The sequence below is a fragment of the Labeo rohita genome, chromosome 5 (assembly GCF_022985175.1).
Source record: "Labeo rohita strain BAU-BD-2019 chromosome 5, IGBB_LRoh.1.0, whole genome shotgun sequence".
In the NCBI taxonomy this organism is placed as follows: Eukaryota; Metazoa; Chordata; class Actinopteri; order Cypriniformes; family Cyprinidae; genus Labeo; species Labeo rohita.
In genome coordinates, this window is record NC_066873.1 from 25,012,047 (window position 1) to 25,033,783 (window position 21,737).

Here is a 21,737-nt window from a genome sequence, read left to right on the forward strand (position 1 = left end):
ACAAATTTAATTTATTTATTTTTTTTTGTCATACTTTTACATTTTTATATCTTAACTATGCCTTTTTTTTTTTACATTTGGGAGAACAAAAATTGTATCACATTTAAAATGACTAAAATAATAATAATAATAATGATAATAATAACAACAACAACAACAACAACAAATAATAATAATAATAATAATAATAATAATAATAAAACATTACATTTGTTACATTTTTAACAAGCAAAACTAGGAAATGGAACATTTAAATAAAATATGACATTTATGTGTTATAGTGGAAAATGAACTCCTATTATTAGTGATTCAGAGATTTCTTCTTTTTACAGTTCTCCAGTTCATTGACTTCTGATTGAGTTGGGTAGTTGAAAAGTTTCAAAAAGTGCTGTGAAATGTAGCATGGCAAACGTGCTCGCTGCTGTGCCAGTGGAGGGCTCACCCAGAGCGAGAGATCGTTGCCTGACTGAAAGGCCAATGAGAGTGCAGTTGTGGTTACACGAAATGAGAGTTCTTGTGTTCCCACAGATCATGCTTTTGGACACCTGGGTCAAATTTGGACGTCGGTCTAAATTTGGATTTAAGCACACAGGATGCACATCTACAGTAAACAACACCCAAAGAATACACGCCACAACAAAACACAGACTCCAGATTTATTTTTGCTTATATAGCTTTTTGGGTGTGCACTTGCTAGTTTGGTCTTAATATTATTATTATGATGTTTTTATTTTACCTCAGTAAATTGGCATTTTGTCTTACAGTGTCAGTCGTATATTGGAAACTGACTGACTTATACAACGTACTCAGTTCTCATTTCTCTCTTCCTTTAGTTGTCTCTGTGTTGGGATGTCAGAACATGCACGATGCTGATGGGAGATTGTTGAGATCTGTCATTTGGGGATGATGGTGTGACTAAATCAGGAGCCAGAGGGGGGCAGCAGTGGGAGAGTTGCTTGATGAATAGACCGATAACGTGAGACCCTACTGAACACCGTTGCATGTTTTTCCGGTCAGTAGGATTTCTCCTTTATTCAGAATTCGTGCTGGAGCTTTTGTGGCCAGTAGTTTCTCGGGTCCCCTGCTGTTTTACACAGCAAGGATGTGGACCATGAGGTGATCCCACCTCTCTAATAGAGTGAGGGAGTCAGAAAGATATCGTGATGGAGGGGGGACTGTTGTTGTTGTTTTTTTGTTTGTTTGTTTGTTGGTGTTATTTGTGCATTTGCTCATGAGAGAGATCAGAGGGTTAAAGGCAATTTTTGGGTCACAGCCCAGCTCCAGTCCACAGGAAGGATGGTGGTTTGCTCGATGGGAGATTTCTTCCCTTCCACCTCATGCAGTGACTGTCCAGTTACATTAATGTTGACTAATTTTCAGCTGAGGCCAAAATCGTATCGCCAGTCAAAACACGGTTTATTTTCATTTTATATATCAAACCACCTATAAATTCTCTGAACTGTTTATACCTTCACTCTTTTCTTATTTGTGGTCACTGTAAAAAATTCACCACCTAATGTCTAATTGACTACAGTCAATTTTATGTGCCTGTTTAACTAAGATTTGTGAGATGTTTGTTTGTATTAAAGTAGTAGAATGCTGTCAAAGAAAACTGTTTGATTAAATAAATGAAAGAATGGGACATTTATAGGGTTGTAGGGTAAAAGTTCCCCTCACTGCCTTTATATCTACTTATATTTACATCTCCTTTCACACAGATTTGTGTTGCTTCATCAGTATTCAATAAACCAAATTCTGTTTTTATGATTATACCCTATGGGACCTGTTACGGGTTAAAGGTCACTATTGATTAAATCAGAACAGCATACTACTTGTACTCCTTCTGCTGTAAACAGATACGGTAAAATAGTAAGAGATGCATGGGGTTCGGAATTCATCGTTCATCAATTCATCTCGTCTTCAAATGAAGAATACAATCAGTGCTACGGATGCAGTGTGTAGTGATGTCCAGAAGATGGCAGTGTAAACTCATATTATTGCAACTCACAATATACTGTGTCTAGACTAGGTGTTTTCAATGTTTTAGATGCCACGGACTCCCAAATATGATCATCATCCTGCGAGGGACCCCTATTTTAAAATGTAAAAGACATTTATATAGTTTCTTGTATAAATACCCAGTTTACACTGTGAAAAAAATCATATAATAAAGCAAGTGTAAAATATTAATTGGAAAATATTTAGTTTCTATTAAAATACATTAAAATTCAATTTTTTCTAATGCAATTATTTAAAATGTATTTTAAAGTACAGTATTTATTTATTAATCTTTTTAATCTAAATTGAATAATACATTTTAAATTATTTTTGTATTAATTTCTTTATAATTATTGTAATTATATATACTTCTAAAATATAATTATAATTACAATAATAATAATAATTTTTTATAATTTTTAAATGCTTTTTCTCTAAACATTTCCAAGGATCCCCTAGCACTTCCTTGTGGCCCCCTGGGGGTCCCTGGACCCCAGTTTCAAAAGTCCCTGGTCTAGACACAACAGGAGGTTTAACAACTGCCACATTCTGTCAAATTAATAATAATAATAAAAAAATCAGTACAGTAAATAAGCTGATATTTTTCAGAGAATTATCTTTTTATTTCATTCTGTCTTTCTGTTAGCGTTGAAAGAATCACAGCACTGACTGAGATTTAAATCACACTTGTCTATGTCTTTTTTTTTTATTTTTCAAGTTAGATTAGACAGAGAAATTTACCAGTGGTTTACAGAGAAGCAGAAAAATGACCAAAATCTAGACAGACCTCTTTAAACAATTGTCCTCCAAAAATATTATTTACTTTGTTTGGTTGGTTGCTTGCTTGTTTGTTCATTCGTTCATTTATTATAAACTTTAGGGGGCATCACAGTGTATTTTGACTGTTTAATTTATTCATGTTGTTACCCATTAGAAAATAATGCTTCTGTTTACTATCTCAATTATGCCAAGGATTCACAAAAATAATAAATGGCATGACTTTCATACAGTTTAATACACAATATTTTTCAGACTCATTAAGCATCTCATTCTAGCTTGTCACTGGTCAGTCACTAGGTGGCACTCTATTTGTACACGGATGAAGCACAGACTCCTATCCTCTGGTGGGTTTTCTGGTTAAATTCTGTCTGTGATCCTTGGACTCAGTCCAGCCTGTTGGAGAACAGACAGGAAGGGTGGGCACACTGATTGACTTCCTCTCCATTTCCTGTTCAATTGCCAGGGGCACTTTGGGTAAACCGATCCTCTGACTTTACGGGGTGACACTTCTCTTGACATGTCTTTTTATCTGTACCGACCAGGCACAGTTGGTGTTAGATGATTTAGGATTTACGAGTGATATGGTTGTATATCTTGTTTCACAAGCATGTTAACATGATTTGTATTATTTAACATGGATCATATCTGGCCTAAACAGAGAGGTTACTGTCAACTGTGGTCTCTATCACTGGTTTGGTCTTAAAATAGCATGTATAGAATAGAACCTAACAGCCTTTCTGTTCTTCACATATTATATTATGTATGACACCTTTTTGACATTCAAATGTACATACTCAATATCATGTAATGCCTGAACTTGTTTATAAGGAGTATACGTTTTCAAAAGATGATTACTCCTAGCAGCTTTATACTGTATGTTTAATAATGTATAATAATGTCATATGGCGCCTACCGCATTTTTATAGTCCACACTAATTTTACAAAATGTCATTGTAACAAGTCTGAACATGATGAATACAAGTAAGGATTAACAAGTCCTCAAGGTAAACCAGCCTGACAATGTATGGTCCCTAACCACGTGACTGTGCTGTTGTAGTTCTCTCACTCTCCCAACTGAACATACTAGTCCTACTATGATGAAGGTTTAGCTTATGAATATTAATTCAGTCACACTGACGTTGCTTGGTTACCTTTTCAGCTGTGTGCAGACAAGCAACCTACTTAATATTCATAAGCCAAACCTTCGCCGTAGTAGGATTGGCTAATGTGCGCGTTGGGGGGCAGGGCCATCATTACACACGGAGTTGAAGAGAGTGAGCACCGGTGGCGCATCCACAAGCCCTGTGTCCATTCAAAACAGTCGGCGTCGTACAAGTGCAAGTCACGCACACGGATGTACCGGTCCTGAGTCAGTCAGGATACTTTGTACAAGCAATCTGAAAGCTTTACATTGTGAAGTTGAAGAGATTGCACTTGTATGGAGTGAGGTAAGAGTTATGTTGTCGCATGTCTTGTACAGGTGCCGACGAGCTTTCATTGAAGTGCTGAGAAGTAGTTATTTTCCCACGGCTTCTAAAATGGAATCTTCTTTTCGCCTTCGAATTTTGTTGACAATGTTTTGGAATTGCGGGGAAGTTGTGCCGGGCAAAAAGAAGCTCCAGTGAAAGCTGTCATTGTTTGTAGTCAGTTGACAGTCGCAGCTATGGGAACTGGAGCGCGTTGTGAAGTTGTGAAAAAGTGTAATGAATTTATCAGTATAAGTTGTAACTTTGACACTACTAAGTTTTTAGTTTTAGATTTATTGTTTTATGGTGTAGTTTTTTTTTAATGGCCATTTAGTTTAATTGTTATTCACAATACTGCAATTAATAGTAGTTGCAATAACAATGACTGTGTTTACATGCACAGACTGTTTTGGAGTTATATTATTATTATTGAATGTCATGTAAATACTTTAACTCAATTGCCATAACCAACTTAAGCCAGTATTCTGATTTATAAATCTGAATTTGACAACAAATGTCTGTCTGTATTAATTTTGGATAATGTAAAAACAAAATATCCACCATAAATGAACATCTGTTTGTGCCCACACATAAGTGTTTGTGTATGGTTGAGCTTGAACAGTTAAAAGTCAAAGTTTCTTTCTTTCTTTTTAATAAACATTGTACTAACATTAAAAATAAGTGTCTCATAACAATGGAAAGAATTTGCGAGAATGTGTGGGATAGTGTGAGGATAGATGGGATGCCTTGTTCTGCATGCAGTATTCATACTCTGTGTTTATTTGGAGCCCTGCGGTGACTCTAACCCTACTAATTTTTTTAACCCTAAGATAGAATAAACTTTACATAAATTTGACCCTTAGTACTTATGCAGTTAGATTAATGAGTTTTATGCTGGTATAACATCGAGCACTAATCAGACTCAAGTTAGTTACATCCATTTAATTGAAACTCTATTGTGATTTTGGCCATGTAGCTAGCAGAGCTGTCATCAGAAGTGTTTTAAGCACTTGATTGTACAATGTTGAGGTTGCAGCCATGATTATGTTTACAGAAATCTAGATACACACTTGAGGCCAGTGGATGTATCAGAGCCAAACTGGAGAACGTGAAGAGAAGAGGGGGTGAGGGCATTGTGTCCTGGTAATCAGGAGCGATTTTGACTTCCTCCTTCCCCTGTTGTATCCTGCATGAATGGCATGGCCTGAGAGAGTCCCAGCCCTCACTTTCAGGCCAGAGAAAGAGAAATAGGAGGGTCTGGCATGAAAGGCACTTTGAAGTGCGCTCCTCATCAGTCTTTGTCTCTCTTCTTTGCTCTGTTGAATACTGAGCAAACAGAAGCAACAAAAGAATGCTTCACAGGCCTACAGGGTAGCTAGCGAATATCCCACAAGACTAATGTTAGTCTAGTCACATTTAGGTCTAATGAAAAATGGTGTTTTACGTGAATTTTCCAGTTAAGCTTAATCAACAGTGTTTGTTGGCCTTATGTTGGCGACCGTGAATAATTTCATCCATCGTTTAGTTATTATGGTGGGGTACTTACAATGGAAATGAACAGATTTTAAATCACAAATGTGAAGCTTTTATAAAAGCATTTACATTAATTCTTTTAAAGTTTAAACTCTCTTAAAAGCTGTTTAAATATGATTTTTACAGTCATTTTTCAAGGGTTTTAAGGTCCTCATGGCGACATCAGTTTGGTAAGTAATTTATTTCCATGCTAAAATCATGTTACACATCTGTTGTGTCTTATGGCTATATTATTGAAACTATAAATATTGGCTTTTATTGACCAAATCCTCTTCCATTGTAAATGCCTCATTGTAAACCTTTTTTTTTTTTGAAGAACAAACTTGTACTGACCATGAATTATTACATTAATACTGTATTTTATTATATATGTTGTTTTATAATATTTTCAAGAACATGCAGTAGAGCATTCTCGTCCTTAAGTGTTAGTGTTATTTATGTAATGTTTTATGTACAGCTTTTATAATTTTTTTGTCAAAGTTTTAGTAATTTTGTAATGTGCTTTTGTATTTTTTATTTTTATTTTTATATTTCTTTATAGCTTTATTTTAATTCCAGTTTTAGTAGTAGTAATTCCAACCTTTTTTTTTAAGTTAATTAAAAATTCATAATATTTATATATCTAATATTTATATTTAATTTCAGCTTTAAAAGTTTTAGTTAAAGATAACACAGTTTTGAACGTGCTCTCAGAAAAACCATACCTAAAATGCACTCATTTCAGTCATTTATTGGTGCTGGGAACCAAACTTTTTGTGCATGTTTCACCCCATTACCAGATTTTAGTGCAAGCTCAAAATCCTCATTTTTTCCTTACTACCTTACTATCTTTTTGACCTGTTACACAGAGTGATACAAAGGACATCTGGCATGTGTCAGTAGACTGCAGGTGGAAACTGAGTGCATCTGGCTGAAGTCAGCTTGATTTCACCCAGAGAAACCGAAGCAGGCACAGGTCACTCAGGGCACCTCTCTCTTTTTCGCTCTCTTTTTGCTCACTCTGTTTTTGTTTTGTCTTTAGCTGTTTTTTTTTTTATTTGTCCTATTCATAGTTTGCCTGTGTCTTTTTTTAGAAACCGTTTAATGAAATCTCTTTCTTGTGTGTAAGTTTGTGTTAAGAGCTGTCAGTTTAGTTAATATCATAGAGTAAGTCATACATATTTGTTTCTGAAACAGCAGGGTGTGGCAATTACACCATAAAAGCTCTGATAACACTCCAAACCCCTTTAATGCCTTCCAGGTAAAACTGAATTTGCTTGTGTGTGCTAGAGAGAGAGGGAGAGAGAGAGAGAGAGAGAATTCATGATAATGCAGCATTATTGCTCTTCCCAACTAAAAAAAAACTGAACCCCCACATGAGTAACCAGAAAGACTCAAAAGACCTCATAAAGTATAATATTTCCATCATTTTTGGACTCCAGAGCACCTGCTGAAATATTGTGGTGGGTTAGATGGAGAGAAGATATTCATTCCCAGTGTTTGGGGCCTGGTTGGTTGGGGTTGTGTAACAATGGCTCCGTCTCTATCTAAAGGTTGATCAGAGCTGATGCGTCTGTGAGCTCCAGGCGAAACCATCGGACGACCATCTCCGTTTTTTTCTTGGCCTTATGTTTTCCTTGTTTACTCATTCATTCTTGCACAAATATATGTTCATATGCAACATACATTTGGGATATGTTCCCAGGGGTGTTGGTCTCTGTTTAACCATGCAGTATTCATGGTTTCTGTCTCACAGTGTGTGTGAGTGTATGTGTTACTGGATCTGTAGGCTGTATTGAGTTACAGGTGACGTCATTGTCTCATGAAAAGTCACCAACTACGCTAGTGTTTGTGTGAAAACAACAAACAGGACTCTTGTTTTTAATGTCTTGCACATATTTACACTTTCTTTTGATTCAGAGTACTAATGTCTGAAACGCATAACATGGTGACCTTAACCATAATACCATAATCTCTGAAAACATACGACTGCAGCTAGAACCTAGAATAATTTTACAGCCTGATGCCATTAGAAAACCATTTGATGGAACTTTTGATTCCATCATCCCAAAGTGAGTGGTGTTTTCAAATGGGTTTTTTCTCAAATGTTTTGCGATTTTATTCTATATAAGCTTTTATACAACAGTTCTTTCTGGTCCTCGAATCTGATTGGCTGAGGAGAGTGCAGTATTCCAGTATTATTGGAACTGTATCACTCTGCTTACAGTGTTTCTCACAGCGAGTGTCATGGCAGACGCCCAAATCCACCATAATTTTTATGTCACAGAATGTAGTTTTAAGAGTTTATTTTTTTTTTTTAGGAAAGTATCTACTTGTTTAGACTTCAGATATGCGGTTCGTTAATAAAAATAACGTCTATTTGTAGATTTGCTTCAATGTTTTCGGAGATGTGAGCTCCAGGGCGTCAGCTGCTGTATAGTGCTCATGAACCCGCAGAGAGCAGCCTCACCTCGGCCAGGTCTTCTGGAATTAACCGCTGGCTCTGATGTCTCTATAGTGGTTAAACATGAGATATAATTAATTTTGGGTAAATCTAACAGGCAGTTTTAGGTCTCATTGATCTATTATTTGTTCCAGAGCAAACAGCAAACATTTAATGCTTTATATCAGAGCGCTGCCGTTGTACTTTTAACTGAATTGCCTAGAAACTTTTATGATGGCTGTTGTTGTTTATTAAATATTATTATTATTATCATTATTATTCAATAAATAATATTTAATATAAATAATAGTATTATTTAAAATTAGTATTTATTATTGGGAAACTATGTGTGTGTGTGTGTGTGCGTGTTCATAGTGAGTGTAGTTACATCATTCCACAAGAGAGAGAGTGAGCAGTAAAGACTTTTATATTGAAAGAGACTCAAACAAGGTTGTAAACAAGGACATTATTTTTACTTTCAACAACACCTTGTAAGAGGCAGTCAGTGCGGTCATTGGAAATCAGATGAAAGAATAGTATGACAAAGATATTGCTTTCCTTAGCACACATTCAAAGTAATGTTTTATTGTGAATATGAGATGGAGCTGAAGAATGAAAGCTGTATCAGATGCAGCTAATCACCCTTACTCAGCCGGTCTCTCTCTCATAATACATGACTCTACATAACACAGTGCACTTTTAATACACTCTTAAAAATCAAGGTGCTTTAAAAGGTTCTTCACAGCAATGCCATAGAAGATTTTTGGTTCCACAAAGAACCATTCAGTCAAAGGTTCTTTAAAGAACCATCGATTTCTTACCTTTTTGAATAATATGAAGAACCTTCTTTCGCCACTAAGAACCTTTTGTGAAACATGTTAAAGGTTCTTTATGGAACCATTTAAACAAAAAACGTTCTTCTATGGCATTGTGAAGCACCTTTATTTTTAAGCGTGTACAGTAATATAATAAGCTTTTAAATGAAGCAACTCAGTGTTCTTTCGTTACTAGTTCTAAAGTGACGTTTTCAAATTAGTAACTGAGGCTAGGGCTCAGCTGTTAAACTGTCAAACTGAGGTTTGATTCCGTGGCAGAAGGAAGTAGTTTGCACAAAAGAGGGGTTTTAAAGACACTCCGTTGTTTCTTATGTATTTACACACTCATGCCATTAAACTGTTGTATAAATGCAGTTTTACACTGCAACCATTGTGTAGTTCGTATTGCCAAACTTTAGCTGCAGTCTGCAGCACTCCAAATGCTCAACTTCTAATTAAAGGGACATTTACTCGCCTTCACGTCATTCCAAACTTTGACTATTTCCTCCAGTGGACCACAAAAGATCCAAACAACTTTTTGTTATAAAGGCATGTATATATAAATGCACAGCTTCACCAGTCATAGTTCATGTTTACATTAGACCCAGCTCTCCCACCTGTTGACTGCAAGCGAGAACATGGCAGTGGTGCTTAGGCCGAGAGCAAGTTAGACAGAGAAAGGGCTGCAATTTGATGGACGCTGTGTTCTGACATTTGGAGGATCAAAAGATTAAGCCCTCTGTTGTCCGCACAACCATGTGAACATGTCCCAATTAAAAGGCAAGGTTTTTGTTCCCATCCCTCTCTGAGGATTTGGCCTAATTAAAAGAGAAGTCAGGTGACTATGAGTCAGCAAAATAAAAAGGACAGACAAAAGACAGTGAGGTTTCATTGTGATGCCCTTGTTTTTCATATTTGTTTATGGCTGACCATAATGGAGAGTGTCAACAATGTCAAATACTCTTTTTCTAGTGGCTTTTTGTAGTGGCTGCTTGTGTACGATGTTCTCTTTCTCCCTCTGTGCCAGCGTTCAGTTAAATGTCATGTTTTGTTTTTGTGGTGAATAGATGTTTGTTCTCTCCGAGTTTTGCAACTGGTCTCTTACTCACATGTGAGGGTCTGTTCTGCTCATATGTACTTATTTCTACAGATGTGTTTGGTTTAAGGTAGTTTATTTGTGGGTGTGTGTCTTTACTGTGTTTTATACGTGTGTTTTTTTTCTCCTTTCAGGTGCTGCTGCTGTAATGGAGCTCAGCAGGGGAGAGGTGCCACTTTATGTAAGTCTGACAGAAGAATTTTAATTTTATTCCATACTTCTTTCTCTCACTCTCTTATTTTATGTCTTTTACTGATGTCCTGTCACTCTTGGTTTAACTTATGAAATTCTGTTCTTTTATTGTTTCTTCAGGATCTGTCCTTTCAATTCTCTCTGCGTGCCAAAGGGCAAAACTCATTTATTAAAGACTTTACCTGGGCTTGAGAGAAAACTACTCTAGAAACCAATCTGGTCATTCAGACTTCTGCATTTTATGGGCAGCATCTCCCATAACCGTGTTTACATTCTGTTTGTAAAATGATAGAAAACAGGAACGAAAAGTTTAACAAAGTCTAACTTGCATGTGGTACAGTTTGTGTTTTCAGTTGTCTATTACCTTAGTCTTGTGAAATTGTCTCTCTGGAAATATATGCAGTTGTTGTGTCTTAAAGAGATAGTTCACCCTAAAATGAACATTCTGTCATCATTTACTCACCCTCATGTCATTCCAAAAGTGAATAACTTATATTCTGATCTTTTGAAGGATGTTTGAATTGTTGTCCATGCAGTGAAAATCAGTGGGGTCCAAAACAACATTCATAGCAGAGGCGTCATGCCTATTGAAAGTGAGGGGGCTCCAAAAGACAAACAGCCGAATAATATTTTTATATTTGATGCAATCACACCGGCATTATTAGAATTTTCAGTGCGTCAAATCAGTTCAGCTGCTAAATTCAAATCTGCATTCGCTGGCTGGCACTGAGGTAAAAACAGGCGTGTTTCTACAGCGCTGCGCATTAGAACCAATCACACGCGATTCTGTTGAGCTTTTGAATGCAATGACCAATCAGAGGTGTCGAGAGTGCAAAATGCATTTGAGAATCGAGATATTTCATGATATAGTTAACTTGTTTGGGAATATTTCGAATAAAAAGGAAAAAAATGCCCCCTCAAAAATAATGAGTGCATGACGCCCCTGATTCATAGTATGGAGAGAAAAAACAAAACAAAAAACTCTGAAACAGTATTCAAAATGTAATTTACTCACATTTACCCCTTGCGTAAATGATGACAGAATGCTTATTTTTCTGAGTGGACTATCCATGTAAATGGCAGACTTTTACTTGTTTAAAGTTTCTGGGGGTTTAACCTTCGTGGCCATTTATTATTTCTAAGCATTGCGACAGAGTCCAAAAGAAAACACTTCATCTAAGCCTTAAGATTTGTGTTGAAATGACACCTTACCTTCAACTTTTAAACTGGCTGTTAAAGTTTTTTTTTTTTTTTCTCTTCATTAACTTCCTTAGATTATTACTAAGAAAACATTACACTACTGGAACAGTGTTTTTCCACCTTGAGTAATTATTTACTGCTTCCTCAGCCTGAATATCTAATGAAGTTACTTAAATGACATTTACAGTTGAAACCAGAAGTTTACATACACCTTGCAGAGTCTGCAAAATGTTAATTATTTTACCAAAATAAGAGGGATCATACAAAATGCATGTTGTTGTTTTTTTATTTAGTACTGACCTGAATAAGATATTTAACATAAAATGCATTTATGTATAATCCACAAGAGAAAATAATAGTTGAATTTATAAAAATGACCCCGTTCAAAAGTTTACATACTTGATTTGTAATACTGTGTTCTTACCTGAATGATCCACGGCTGTTTTTTATTTATTTATATTTTTTTTATAGTTGTTCAAGAGTCCCTTGTTTGTGCTGAACAGTTAAACTGCCCACTGAGAAATCCAGAAAAAATCAGGTCGCACAAATTCTTTGGTTTTTTAGCATTTTAGTGTATTTGAACCCTTTCCAACAATGACTGCATGACTTTGAGGTGTATCTTTGCACACTGAGGACAACTGAGGGACTCATATGCAACTATTACAAAAGGTTCAAATGGTCAGTGATGCTTCAGAAAAAAAAAACACAATGCATTAGGAGCCAGGGGGTGAAAACTTTTTGAATTTGAAATTCAGGGTAAATTTAACTTATTTTGTCTTCTGAGAAACATGTAAGTATCTTCTGTAGCTTCTGGAGGGCAGTACTAAATAAAAAATATATATATTTAGGCAAAATAAGAAAATGTACACATCTTCATTCTGTTCAAAAGTTTTCATTCCCCGGCTCTTAATGCATCGTTTTTCCTTCTGGAGCATCAGTGAGTGTTTGAACCTTCTGTAATAGTTGCATATGAGTCCCTCAGTAAAAAAAACAGCTGTGAAGACACAGTATTATGAATCAAGCATGTGTAAAATTTAAACGGGGTCATTTCTATAAATTAAACTATTATTTTCTGTTGTGGACTATATGTAACTGTATTTTATGTGAAATATCCTATTAAGGTGAGTACTAAATAAAAATAACATGCATTTTGTATGATCCCTCTTATTTTGGTAAAATAATTAACATTTTGAATATTCTGCAATGTGTTTAACTTCTGGTTTCAACTGTACATGTATGTATTTGACAGTCTGTTTTATGGAAACTACTTGCAGTTATTCCGAGTTATACATTTTAATCCACATGTGCATGTTTGAGGATTCAAACACATGACCTTGGCCCATGAAACCATAATCCAACTTCTTATCTACATGTTTTTTATACAAATTGTAGAACTGTAGCATATCTGTTTTTTTATTGCTGGCCCAAATCTTTAACCCCTAGGCTGCAGGAGTAGATGTTTGAGAGGTGTTGATCCCTGGACAGGAGGCTGTTGTGAATTCTGAAGCTCTCTTCAGTGTTTGCTGGCTCAGCTGTATAATCACAGTGTGTGGGGTGAACGAGAGAGTCGCACAATCCTTCTCTGTGACCTCATTATGAAAGAGGGGCACTATGTGTTAGTTGTGTAAGCTTTTTAAGGTGTGTGTGACTGTGATGGGGATAATGTGTTATTGTAAGGGGATATGTTGAGAGTTTATAGCAGACTTGCATAGTGTCAACGCTCAACTCCCACTACGGCATTGCAGACAAAGTCTCATTCACTCAGAACTAAAAGCAATTTGTGTGTGTGTGTGTGTGTGTGTGTGTGTGTGTGTGTGTGTGTGTGTTAAATGCTTTCAGGTGTTCCTAGGTAAGTGGTACCTAGTGTGGTTGAGAAAGTGTGGTTTTTCACTTTCAAAGATGTGCTTCTTGATCAGCAGGTCAATTTGAACAAAAGGTTCATATATGTTTCAGAAGAACGGCATTGACTGTGACAAAATGTTTCACAGCAAAAATTACTGTAATGGCAAATTTTGAATTGCACTCTTAAAAATAAAGGTTCCAAAAGGTTGTTTTTGCAGTAATACCATAGAAGAACCATGTGTGGCTCCCCAAAGAACCTTTCACTGAACAGTCCTTAAAAGAACATTTTAAAAATCTAAAGAACCTTTTTCGAATATAAAAAAACCTTTTCTGCATTGTGAAAGGTTCCATGGTAAAGAAATTATGTTTTTTGAGGAAAACATTTCTGCATTTGTTTCCATATAATAAACTGACATGGTGCCCCGATTTTGAACCTCCAAAATGCAGTTTAATTACGACTTCAAACGATCCCTAATACGGTTGTAAACGATCCCAGTCGAGGAAGAAGGGTCTTATCTAGCAAAACGATCTGTTTTTTTCATTTAAAAAAATACAATTTAAATACTTTTTAATCTCAAAAGCTCGTCTTGTCTTGCTCTCCCTGAACTCTGTGTATTCTGACTCAAGACAGTTAGGATATGTCGAAAAACTCCAATCGTATTTTCTCCCTCAACTTCAAAAGTCATTTCAAAATCATCCTGCATCACTGCAGAAGTACCGACCCAGTCTTTGCAAAGTGAACATGCAAAGAAGATCAAACACCTTCAATAAAAAAGGTAAAACAGCGATATAGGATGATTTTGAAGTTGAGGGAGAACATGAGATGGGAGTTTTTTGACATACCCTAACTGTCATGAACCGGAACAAAAACAGTCCAGGCAGAGTAAGACGATTGTTTGGCATTAAAAAGTATATAAATTGTATTATTTTTATTAAAATAACGATCGTTACGCTAGATAAGACCTGAACTTGCATTTTGGAAGTTCAAACTCGAGACACCATATCAGTCCATTATATGGAGAAAAATGTAGAAATGTTTTCCTCAAAACACATAATTTCTTTACGACTGAAGAAAGCAAGACATGAACATCTTGGATGACAAGGGGGTGAGTACATTTTATGTAAATCTTTGTTTTGGAAGTGGACTTCTCCTTTAATATTTTTGTAGAAACAGTGATGGATTTTTCAGGATTCTTTGAATAGAAAGTTGTTGTCAAGCCAAAGTTATTTCAATCCATGGTTTCATGGCACAACCAATTTGGATGTTAGTTTACACTTAAAGGAAACAGACAAACATTGTAGTCCTTATGGTTCAGCTTAACATACTGCTGTGGTTGCTTCACTGTTGCCATGACATTTTAAATAAAGCGAGTGGGTGTGGATGTTATTAACTGCAGTCATTATGACTGTATGTGCTCTTTCAGTAGATCTGAGTGGGTTCAGTTTATGTGTGTGTGTGTGTGTGTGCGTGTGTGTGTGTGTGTGTGTGTGTGTGTTAGCATGGCCCTGTGTGCCAGGGTGTGCCTGGATATTGTTGGCCAGACCCGAGTCTCACCTGGTGCGCAGAGCCATGAAGAATGTTTAATGAGTCACAGTCAAGGAGAGCAAGTTTCATATCACCTGGTAAAGCCTTAATGTCACAAATTTTCCTACCACATTAGAGCCCTAGTAATGTTTCATTAAGACTTTCATTGAGTTTAAATGATGTTACTATAACTACAATGTTCATGATCAAGTTAGTTCACTCAAAAATATAAATTCTGGCATTGTCATCAATTACTTACCCTCATGTTGTTTCAAACCCATAAGACTTTTGTTCATCTTTAAACTCAAATGAAGATATTTTTAATAATGCCTGTAAGATTTGTATCTCCATTGAAAGTTCATTCACCCAAAAATTTCAAAATGTTCATAAAGATATTGTAAAAGAAATCAAAATAAATTGAGCAGTTTAATCCAAGACTTCTAAAAAGATATGGGTTCTTTTTTATTATGAACAAAGTTTATTTTAGGCCATTCACTTATTGATCCTCATACATGCATAGGATGCAACATATATGATAAATAGGAGCATTTTGTAAAGAAAACAAACTAAGAATATTTTTCCTACCATATCAGAGCCCTGTAGCTTATCATTGAGACTTTAAATTACATTACTGGATTTGTAATGTACATTAAACACTCTTTAGTTTATCCAAACTGTTAAAACACTAGTTTTCTTGACTAGTTATGAATGATAAGAAGTACTCATGTGGCGCACAGCAGAGATATGGAGACATGATGTTTGACATGTTTTGTTTTCCAAACATCATTACAGAGATAGTGAAGTCGGGCTCTGTGTATGGGTTCTTCCGTGAAGTGAGGAGAGCTGTGTTGATATTTGACTGGAACAAACAGCATTATAGAAAATGCCTCTGTGTTTGTCTGTCAAGTATTATTCCTGATAACGCTGAGTAAACTCCAGCTAGGGAACCACGGAGTGCTGAGAGCATGATGCAATAAAATGAGTTTGGGTTTACCATATCTAGTGCTGGGGTTTCAAGGACCCCCAAATATAATGATGAACGCCTTCCTAAAATATTCACCACTGTTCAAAAGATTTTTTTAAAAAGAAATTGGTACTTTTATTCAGCGAGGATGTATTACTTTTTGTGCATATAAAGTATAACTCATTTTACTTCCTGTATTTGATCAAATAAATGCTCTTTGGTGTGATAAGAGACACCAAGAAAACATAAAAAACATGAAAATCTTATGCACCCCATACTTTTGAATGGTGTAGTGTAAAGAAAATTACATATTACTGTGTCTGTGTACTGGAAAATACTGGTTATGCTAGCAGTTGGTTGTCTTGATGTTCAGCCTTCTACATTAGGTGGATTCTGGGTGTTATGTGATGTGGGTCATGACTGTGTTAGCTGTTGGCACGGCTCCCTCAGGAATTGTCATTAAGCATACAGAACTTCGTTCTTGGACAACTTTGGAAAGTTGGAATCTTGTGAGTCATGTTGGGTCCATAGGGGACTATTTGGACAATCTTCTCATGTGGCACTGTGAGCTTGGAAAGATTTCTGTGCGCTGTGTTTTTCCTATTGCTGTGGACTGCTTTGGATATCAGTTGGAATCGCATGGAAGGCATTTCCTCAATGAACACATGATACTCTGTTCTGGTTAAAAACTTACCTACAAACCGTGGCTGTGAAATTTAGCCATATCATGCCTGAACATCATGCAGATGCATTGAGCAGAACAGCTCCGAGAAAAAAAAGGAAAATTATTTTGTGCTGGTGATGACCTAAAAAACGTCTATTTTTGTATGAATCATACATAACCAGACACAATATCCATTTATATTCTCTATGACCGGGTGCTGAGATGTTATTTGGGATATCATCAGTATCCAACAGTTGCTAGATGATCAAGATGATCAACGTCTCATTCCAAACCTGTAAGACCTTCGTTCATCTTCAGAACACAAATTAAGATTTTTGATCAAATCTGAGAGCTTTCTGGCTCTGTATAGACAGCAACCCAGCTGACACATTCAAGGCCCTGAAAGGTAGTAAGGACATCATTAAAATAGTCAGTGTGACATCAGTGGTTCAACTGTGATGTTATGAAGTTGCAAGAATATTTTTTTGTGCACAAAGAAAACCAAAATGGTGACTATTCATGAATTTCTTCTCTTCCGTGTCAGTATTTGCATTAGGGTCCTGCGCCAGTACGCTGGCTCCTGCTTCAGCAACACCACACGTGTACATCTTACTGTCGTGAATGTGCGTAGAAGGCTGACATGGAAGAGAAAAATTTGTTAAATCAATTTGTTAAATTAATGCACACAAAAAGTATTCTTGTAGCTTTTTTAAAATTAGGTTAAACCACTGATATTTGATAACCTGATAATCACTATTTTAACAATATCCTTACTACCTTTGTGGTCCTTGAATTTGGTAGTGTCGTTATCTATGCAGGGTCAAAGCGTTGTTGTAAGCGAAGCTATCTACACTGTATGATGAATAAATCTCTTACCACACACTATACACACGTGTGTGACGCGGCTCTGACACGACCACAGGAGATGATCGCGGTCACTCTAGTCAATGCTTGTGTTTGTATCAGCCGAACCTCCACATGTGTTTCGACCCCCTATACCGCACAAATCTATTGCACGGCTCCGACACGGCCACCGGTGCTGGTCGTGGCCACTCTAGTCAATGCTAGTGTTTATAACGGCTATGCCACGGCTCGATGAAGCATCCCAGAAGTGGCTCTCCGCGCTGCATCGCTAAAGTAGGCTAATCCCCTACTTCATCCCTACCCACCCCACAACCATTTAAATTTCCATAGGTGGGATAATGATATTCTAATGAGCCGCGTTGTGACATCATAACATCCAGAAAACAAACGCTGTAGTCCAAAGGAGCTGTTCATTTTAGTTCTTGAAAAGGGATTTTTTTAAAAACGAAATATCTCCCTTTGGAGTGGATTTTGAGATTTGTAACTTTGTAGATCTTTTTATGCCCAAGCATACAGACCGCACACTGACTAAAGTTCAAAAAGTGAAAAAGCACAATAGAGAAGATGAATGAAGGTATTACAGGTTTGGAACGACATGATGGTGAGTAATTAATAACACAATTTTCATTTTTGGGTGAACTATCCCTTCAATTAACTTATATTTGACTAAATAAGTTGAATGTGATGTCCACTAAGACCCAGAATTACGCTTTGTCTTTGAAGGTTATTCAAAAAAATGATCTTTATTTATCCTGCTTATCCCATATCCAGCATTCTTTGGGTTTACCTTATCAGATGATGTAATTTCATATTATTAAATTGGTGAAAATCCCTTTTACTATTTTTACCCTCATTTGAAACTATTAGTCCAAGCCATACTCACTCCCACAAAGAAATTCTAAGATATTACATTCTTTGACATTCCTTCTCTGTTTTGTTGGGACAGGAACACCATGATCAAAGAAAACCTAACAGGTGATTATCTCTAATAAAGAAGACATTTCTGGATGTACCATTTCAGCTCACTAAGCAGATTATGCCTCGCACAGACTTCATATTTCATAGCTAGTCAGTAAAGCTTGAGCTGTTTGGTCAGGTGGCTTGTCAGCTACACCATCCATACATATTGGATGGTTGATGTCAATTAAATCTGTATTTGATTTATTATTTAATTTTCTAAATATTAATGGTTTAATATTAATCAAAATGAATGGCAATCACAAGCTTCTAGTGAAAAAACAAACTGCAATAGCATATAGTAGATTAAGAGAGGAAATATTTCCCTATCTGCAATTCTTAACACACACAGAAATGCAGTCAGTCAGCCCTCATACAAGAGTTTAGCAGTCATGACATAGCAGTTATTTTACATTAAATAATGAAATAAAAAAAAAATAATTATTTTAACGAGTTTGTCTAAAGTATATTAATGAAAGTTTATTGTTGTAAATTAATATATAAAGGTTTTAAGACCCTGATCATGTTCTGCAAATCCTGCTGATAAATGAACAAAATATTTTATAACTTGCATTTGTAGACTTTTAAATGTTAAAGTTATGACTGTAAAATGTAATGTTTAATGTTGTAAGTCTACTGTGGTGTATAATTGTTACTGAGTGACAGAGAAGTGAAGTAGGCGGATCCATCTGCATAACTTTTATTAATAAACAAAGATGTGGTCATACACAGGTTTGGGGCGAACAGTGACAAACAGGTATATGAGGGCAAGACACAAGAGTAATCCGTGAAACAGGCGAGGGTCGATAAATGGTGAATGTAATCCAGGGGGCTAGGCAAAAGGGTAATCAGATAATCATGTGAGAGATCCAGGGCAGGCCGCGAAACAAGAAATAACTAGAACTAGAAACTAGGAAGTGGCTCCGTAACGCAGCTAACACTAGAAGAGTGCTAAGCGCTGTGCAATACTCTGCCCAGAATAGTGGGAAGGGCCTCGTATTTATACCGTTTGTGATTGGCTGCAGCTGTGAGCGTGGTGAGTGAGGTGGAGTATGGGAAATGTAGTGCAACAGTCTGTGTAATGGCAAGGCGACCTCTGGTGGTGAGCGGACTGAGAATCAGGACCAGATTCGTGAAGACAATACTGGTATCACCCATCCTTGATGATTCATGTAATTGGCTGAACCTCCAGTTAATACAAGAAAATTATTGTTTATGTTTATAGTTTTAAAGCTTTGGCACATTGTTCTGAAACTAACTCTACTGGGTAGATGTAAGAATAATTAAAACAAAATTACTCAGACTTTTATCACTTAGTGTTGCAATTATTTCTAAATGCATTGACTAAAGTGGTTTTTATTCTAAGTGTTTAAAATTTGCTTTACTTTAAATTTAAATGTTGTGTATCAGACTAGATGTAAACTGTGAGATGCGCAGACATCTGAAACGATGGCAGAAAGACATAATCACTACTGCTAACCTAAACATGGATTTGGACATGAATCCTGTTTGAACATGAGAACCCATACACGCCCTTCTCAGGTGGCAGTGGCTATGTCACTGGTAAGGAAACACACGCATGCCGTCCACAGGGACCAGGATATTAGTGAGGTGTTTTTCTTCCAGGAACTAGTCTGTAAACAGGTGCTGGAGACAATAACATCCCCTCATCGATCCAAGGAGTAATTTAGCTCCTGCTCTTTTCTTCATTTATAAGCCAGGGTGACAACAAGACTAAACATAGGACAGAATATACAATTCCTAACTGCTCTGGTTTATCTGTTGCTTACAATATTTGAAATTTAATCATGGGGTTCAGTAAATATTATTGATGTGACTATAGCATAATTTTCTAAATTAGTATTTTTGGCTTGTTTTCCATAAAATATCATCCTTAAAACAAACATTTTTGTGTAGTCTAGACTTTTTCACTTATGTCAGACGTATTAATTTCTTAAGACTAATCTTATTAAATGAATAGTCTTTTGGATATGTCCAGTTTCCAAATAAAATGGGGAAAATAATTAATTACCTTTATTTTTTATATTTAATTTACTGGATTATCTAAAAATGGGAAGTACCACATGATGATTAAAATAGAAACCATTTTTAAACATGACTCATATTGTGACATAAGCCACAATGCCCATAATGTTTCCAAGTAGAACTAAAACCAGGTCTATTAGATTAAGGATTTGAGAGTTTTACTGCTATAAAACGGCAGCAGGATTGCATGGGAAGAAAGAGAAACGCTGTAAATCGGCACAACTGAGAGACAGAGTGAGGAAAGAAAAGAGAGAAGCAGAGAGAATCCCATGCTCATCATTCATCCCTATGTGAAGTATACAGAGCCTGAGAAAATAGGAGAGACCTTACCTTTCCCTCATTCCCACACCAAACCTGCTCTGTATCCCTCTTCTCTCCCTCCATCACTACATCTGCAGGGCCTCTTAAATGACAGGAAGTGAGGGAGACGTCTGGTGAAGGAAGGCAAACAATCAAACGGGGGCTTTATGTTGAATGAAGGGAGAAAGAGAAAAGTGCCTTGTCACACACATGCCTCTGGCGAGACTGAATTTACTGTTCACCTCCCTCTTTTACGGGGTGTTTCTTTGATCCAGGGTCTGTTTAATGAAATCAGAGTGTGGAATTATGGGTAAATGTCTATGAGCCGTGTGCGTGTTGGTAGTGCGTGTGAATGCCTGCATTGATGATGAATGATTGTGCTTATGGATTTGTTATTTTTGTGTGCTTGTGTTGATTTACACAATGGCTCTGTATTCTTTTAGAATAACTTTCCTTGCTTCTGGATGTATTTTGTTTGAGATTTTGTGGCTTTTCATTTTCTTATGTTTTTAGCACATTTGTTCTTTGTTTATTATAGTGTTCATACCATTCTGTAGCATGGTGGTAACACTTCACAATACAGTTCATTAATAGCATTTACAACATGCATTATGTCATGTACATTCAAATAGTCATATAGCTTACAGTATTTTAAAACGTATTTATTAAATATACATGAACCATTGATCTGTTAAAGGGGTAGTTCACCAAAAAAAAGAAAATTCTGTCATTTTTGGGTGAACTATTCCTTTAAATATCAGGCCTATAATGTTTGTTAATAATTTATCTATTTTTCTTCCATGAGATAAGAGTCAAAATGTGTATAATTTGATTAGAGGAGAAAAATCAACTATTCACAGTAGATATTTAATGAAACAATAGAGCTGAGCACAGTATTAATCAACATGCATGACCTCATACTTTTGATAACGAGTCCAGCCACTGATTAATCACCCTAATTACTTTGTTTAAACAATCTAATAATAAGCAGTTAAGACTCCTAATAGAAAATAAAGAAAAACATTTTATTCAGAGCTTCATGAATGGCTACATGTTCCACATTTGAACTTTAT

General features: G+C 36.2%; 1 protein-coding gene across 1 annotated transcript in view; it reads left to right on the top strand.

The window, feature by feature from the left end:
- Positions 1-4,049: 4,049 nt before the first annotated feature.
- The window catches only part of arhgef28a (Rho guanine nucleotide exchange factor (GEF) 28a), a 77,005-nt gene continuing 59,317 nt past the window's right edge, over positions 4,050-21,737 (top strand). The window contains 2 exon segments of the mRNA XM_051109490.1: positions 4,050-4,226; positions 10,245-10,291. Coding sequence (XP_050965447.1) covers positions 10,259-10,291 — 33 coding nt within the window. The 5' untranslated portion in view covers positions 4,050-4,226; positions 10,245-10,258.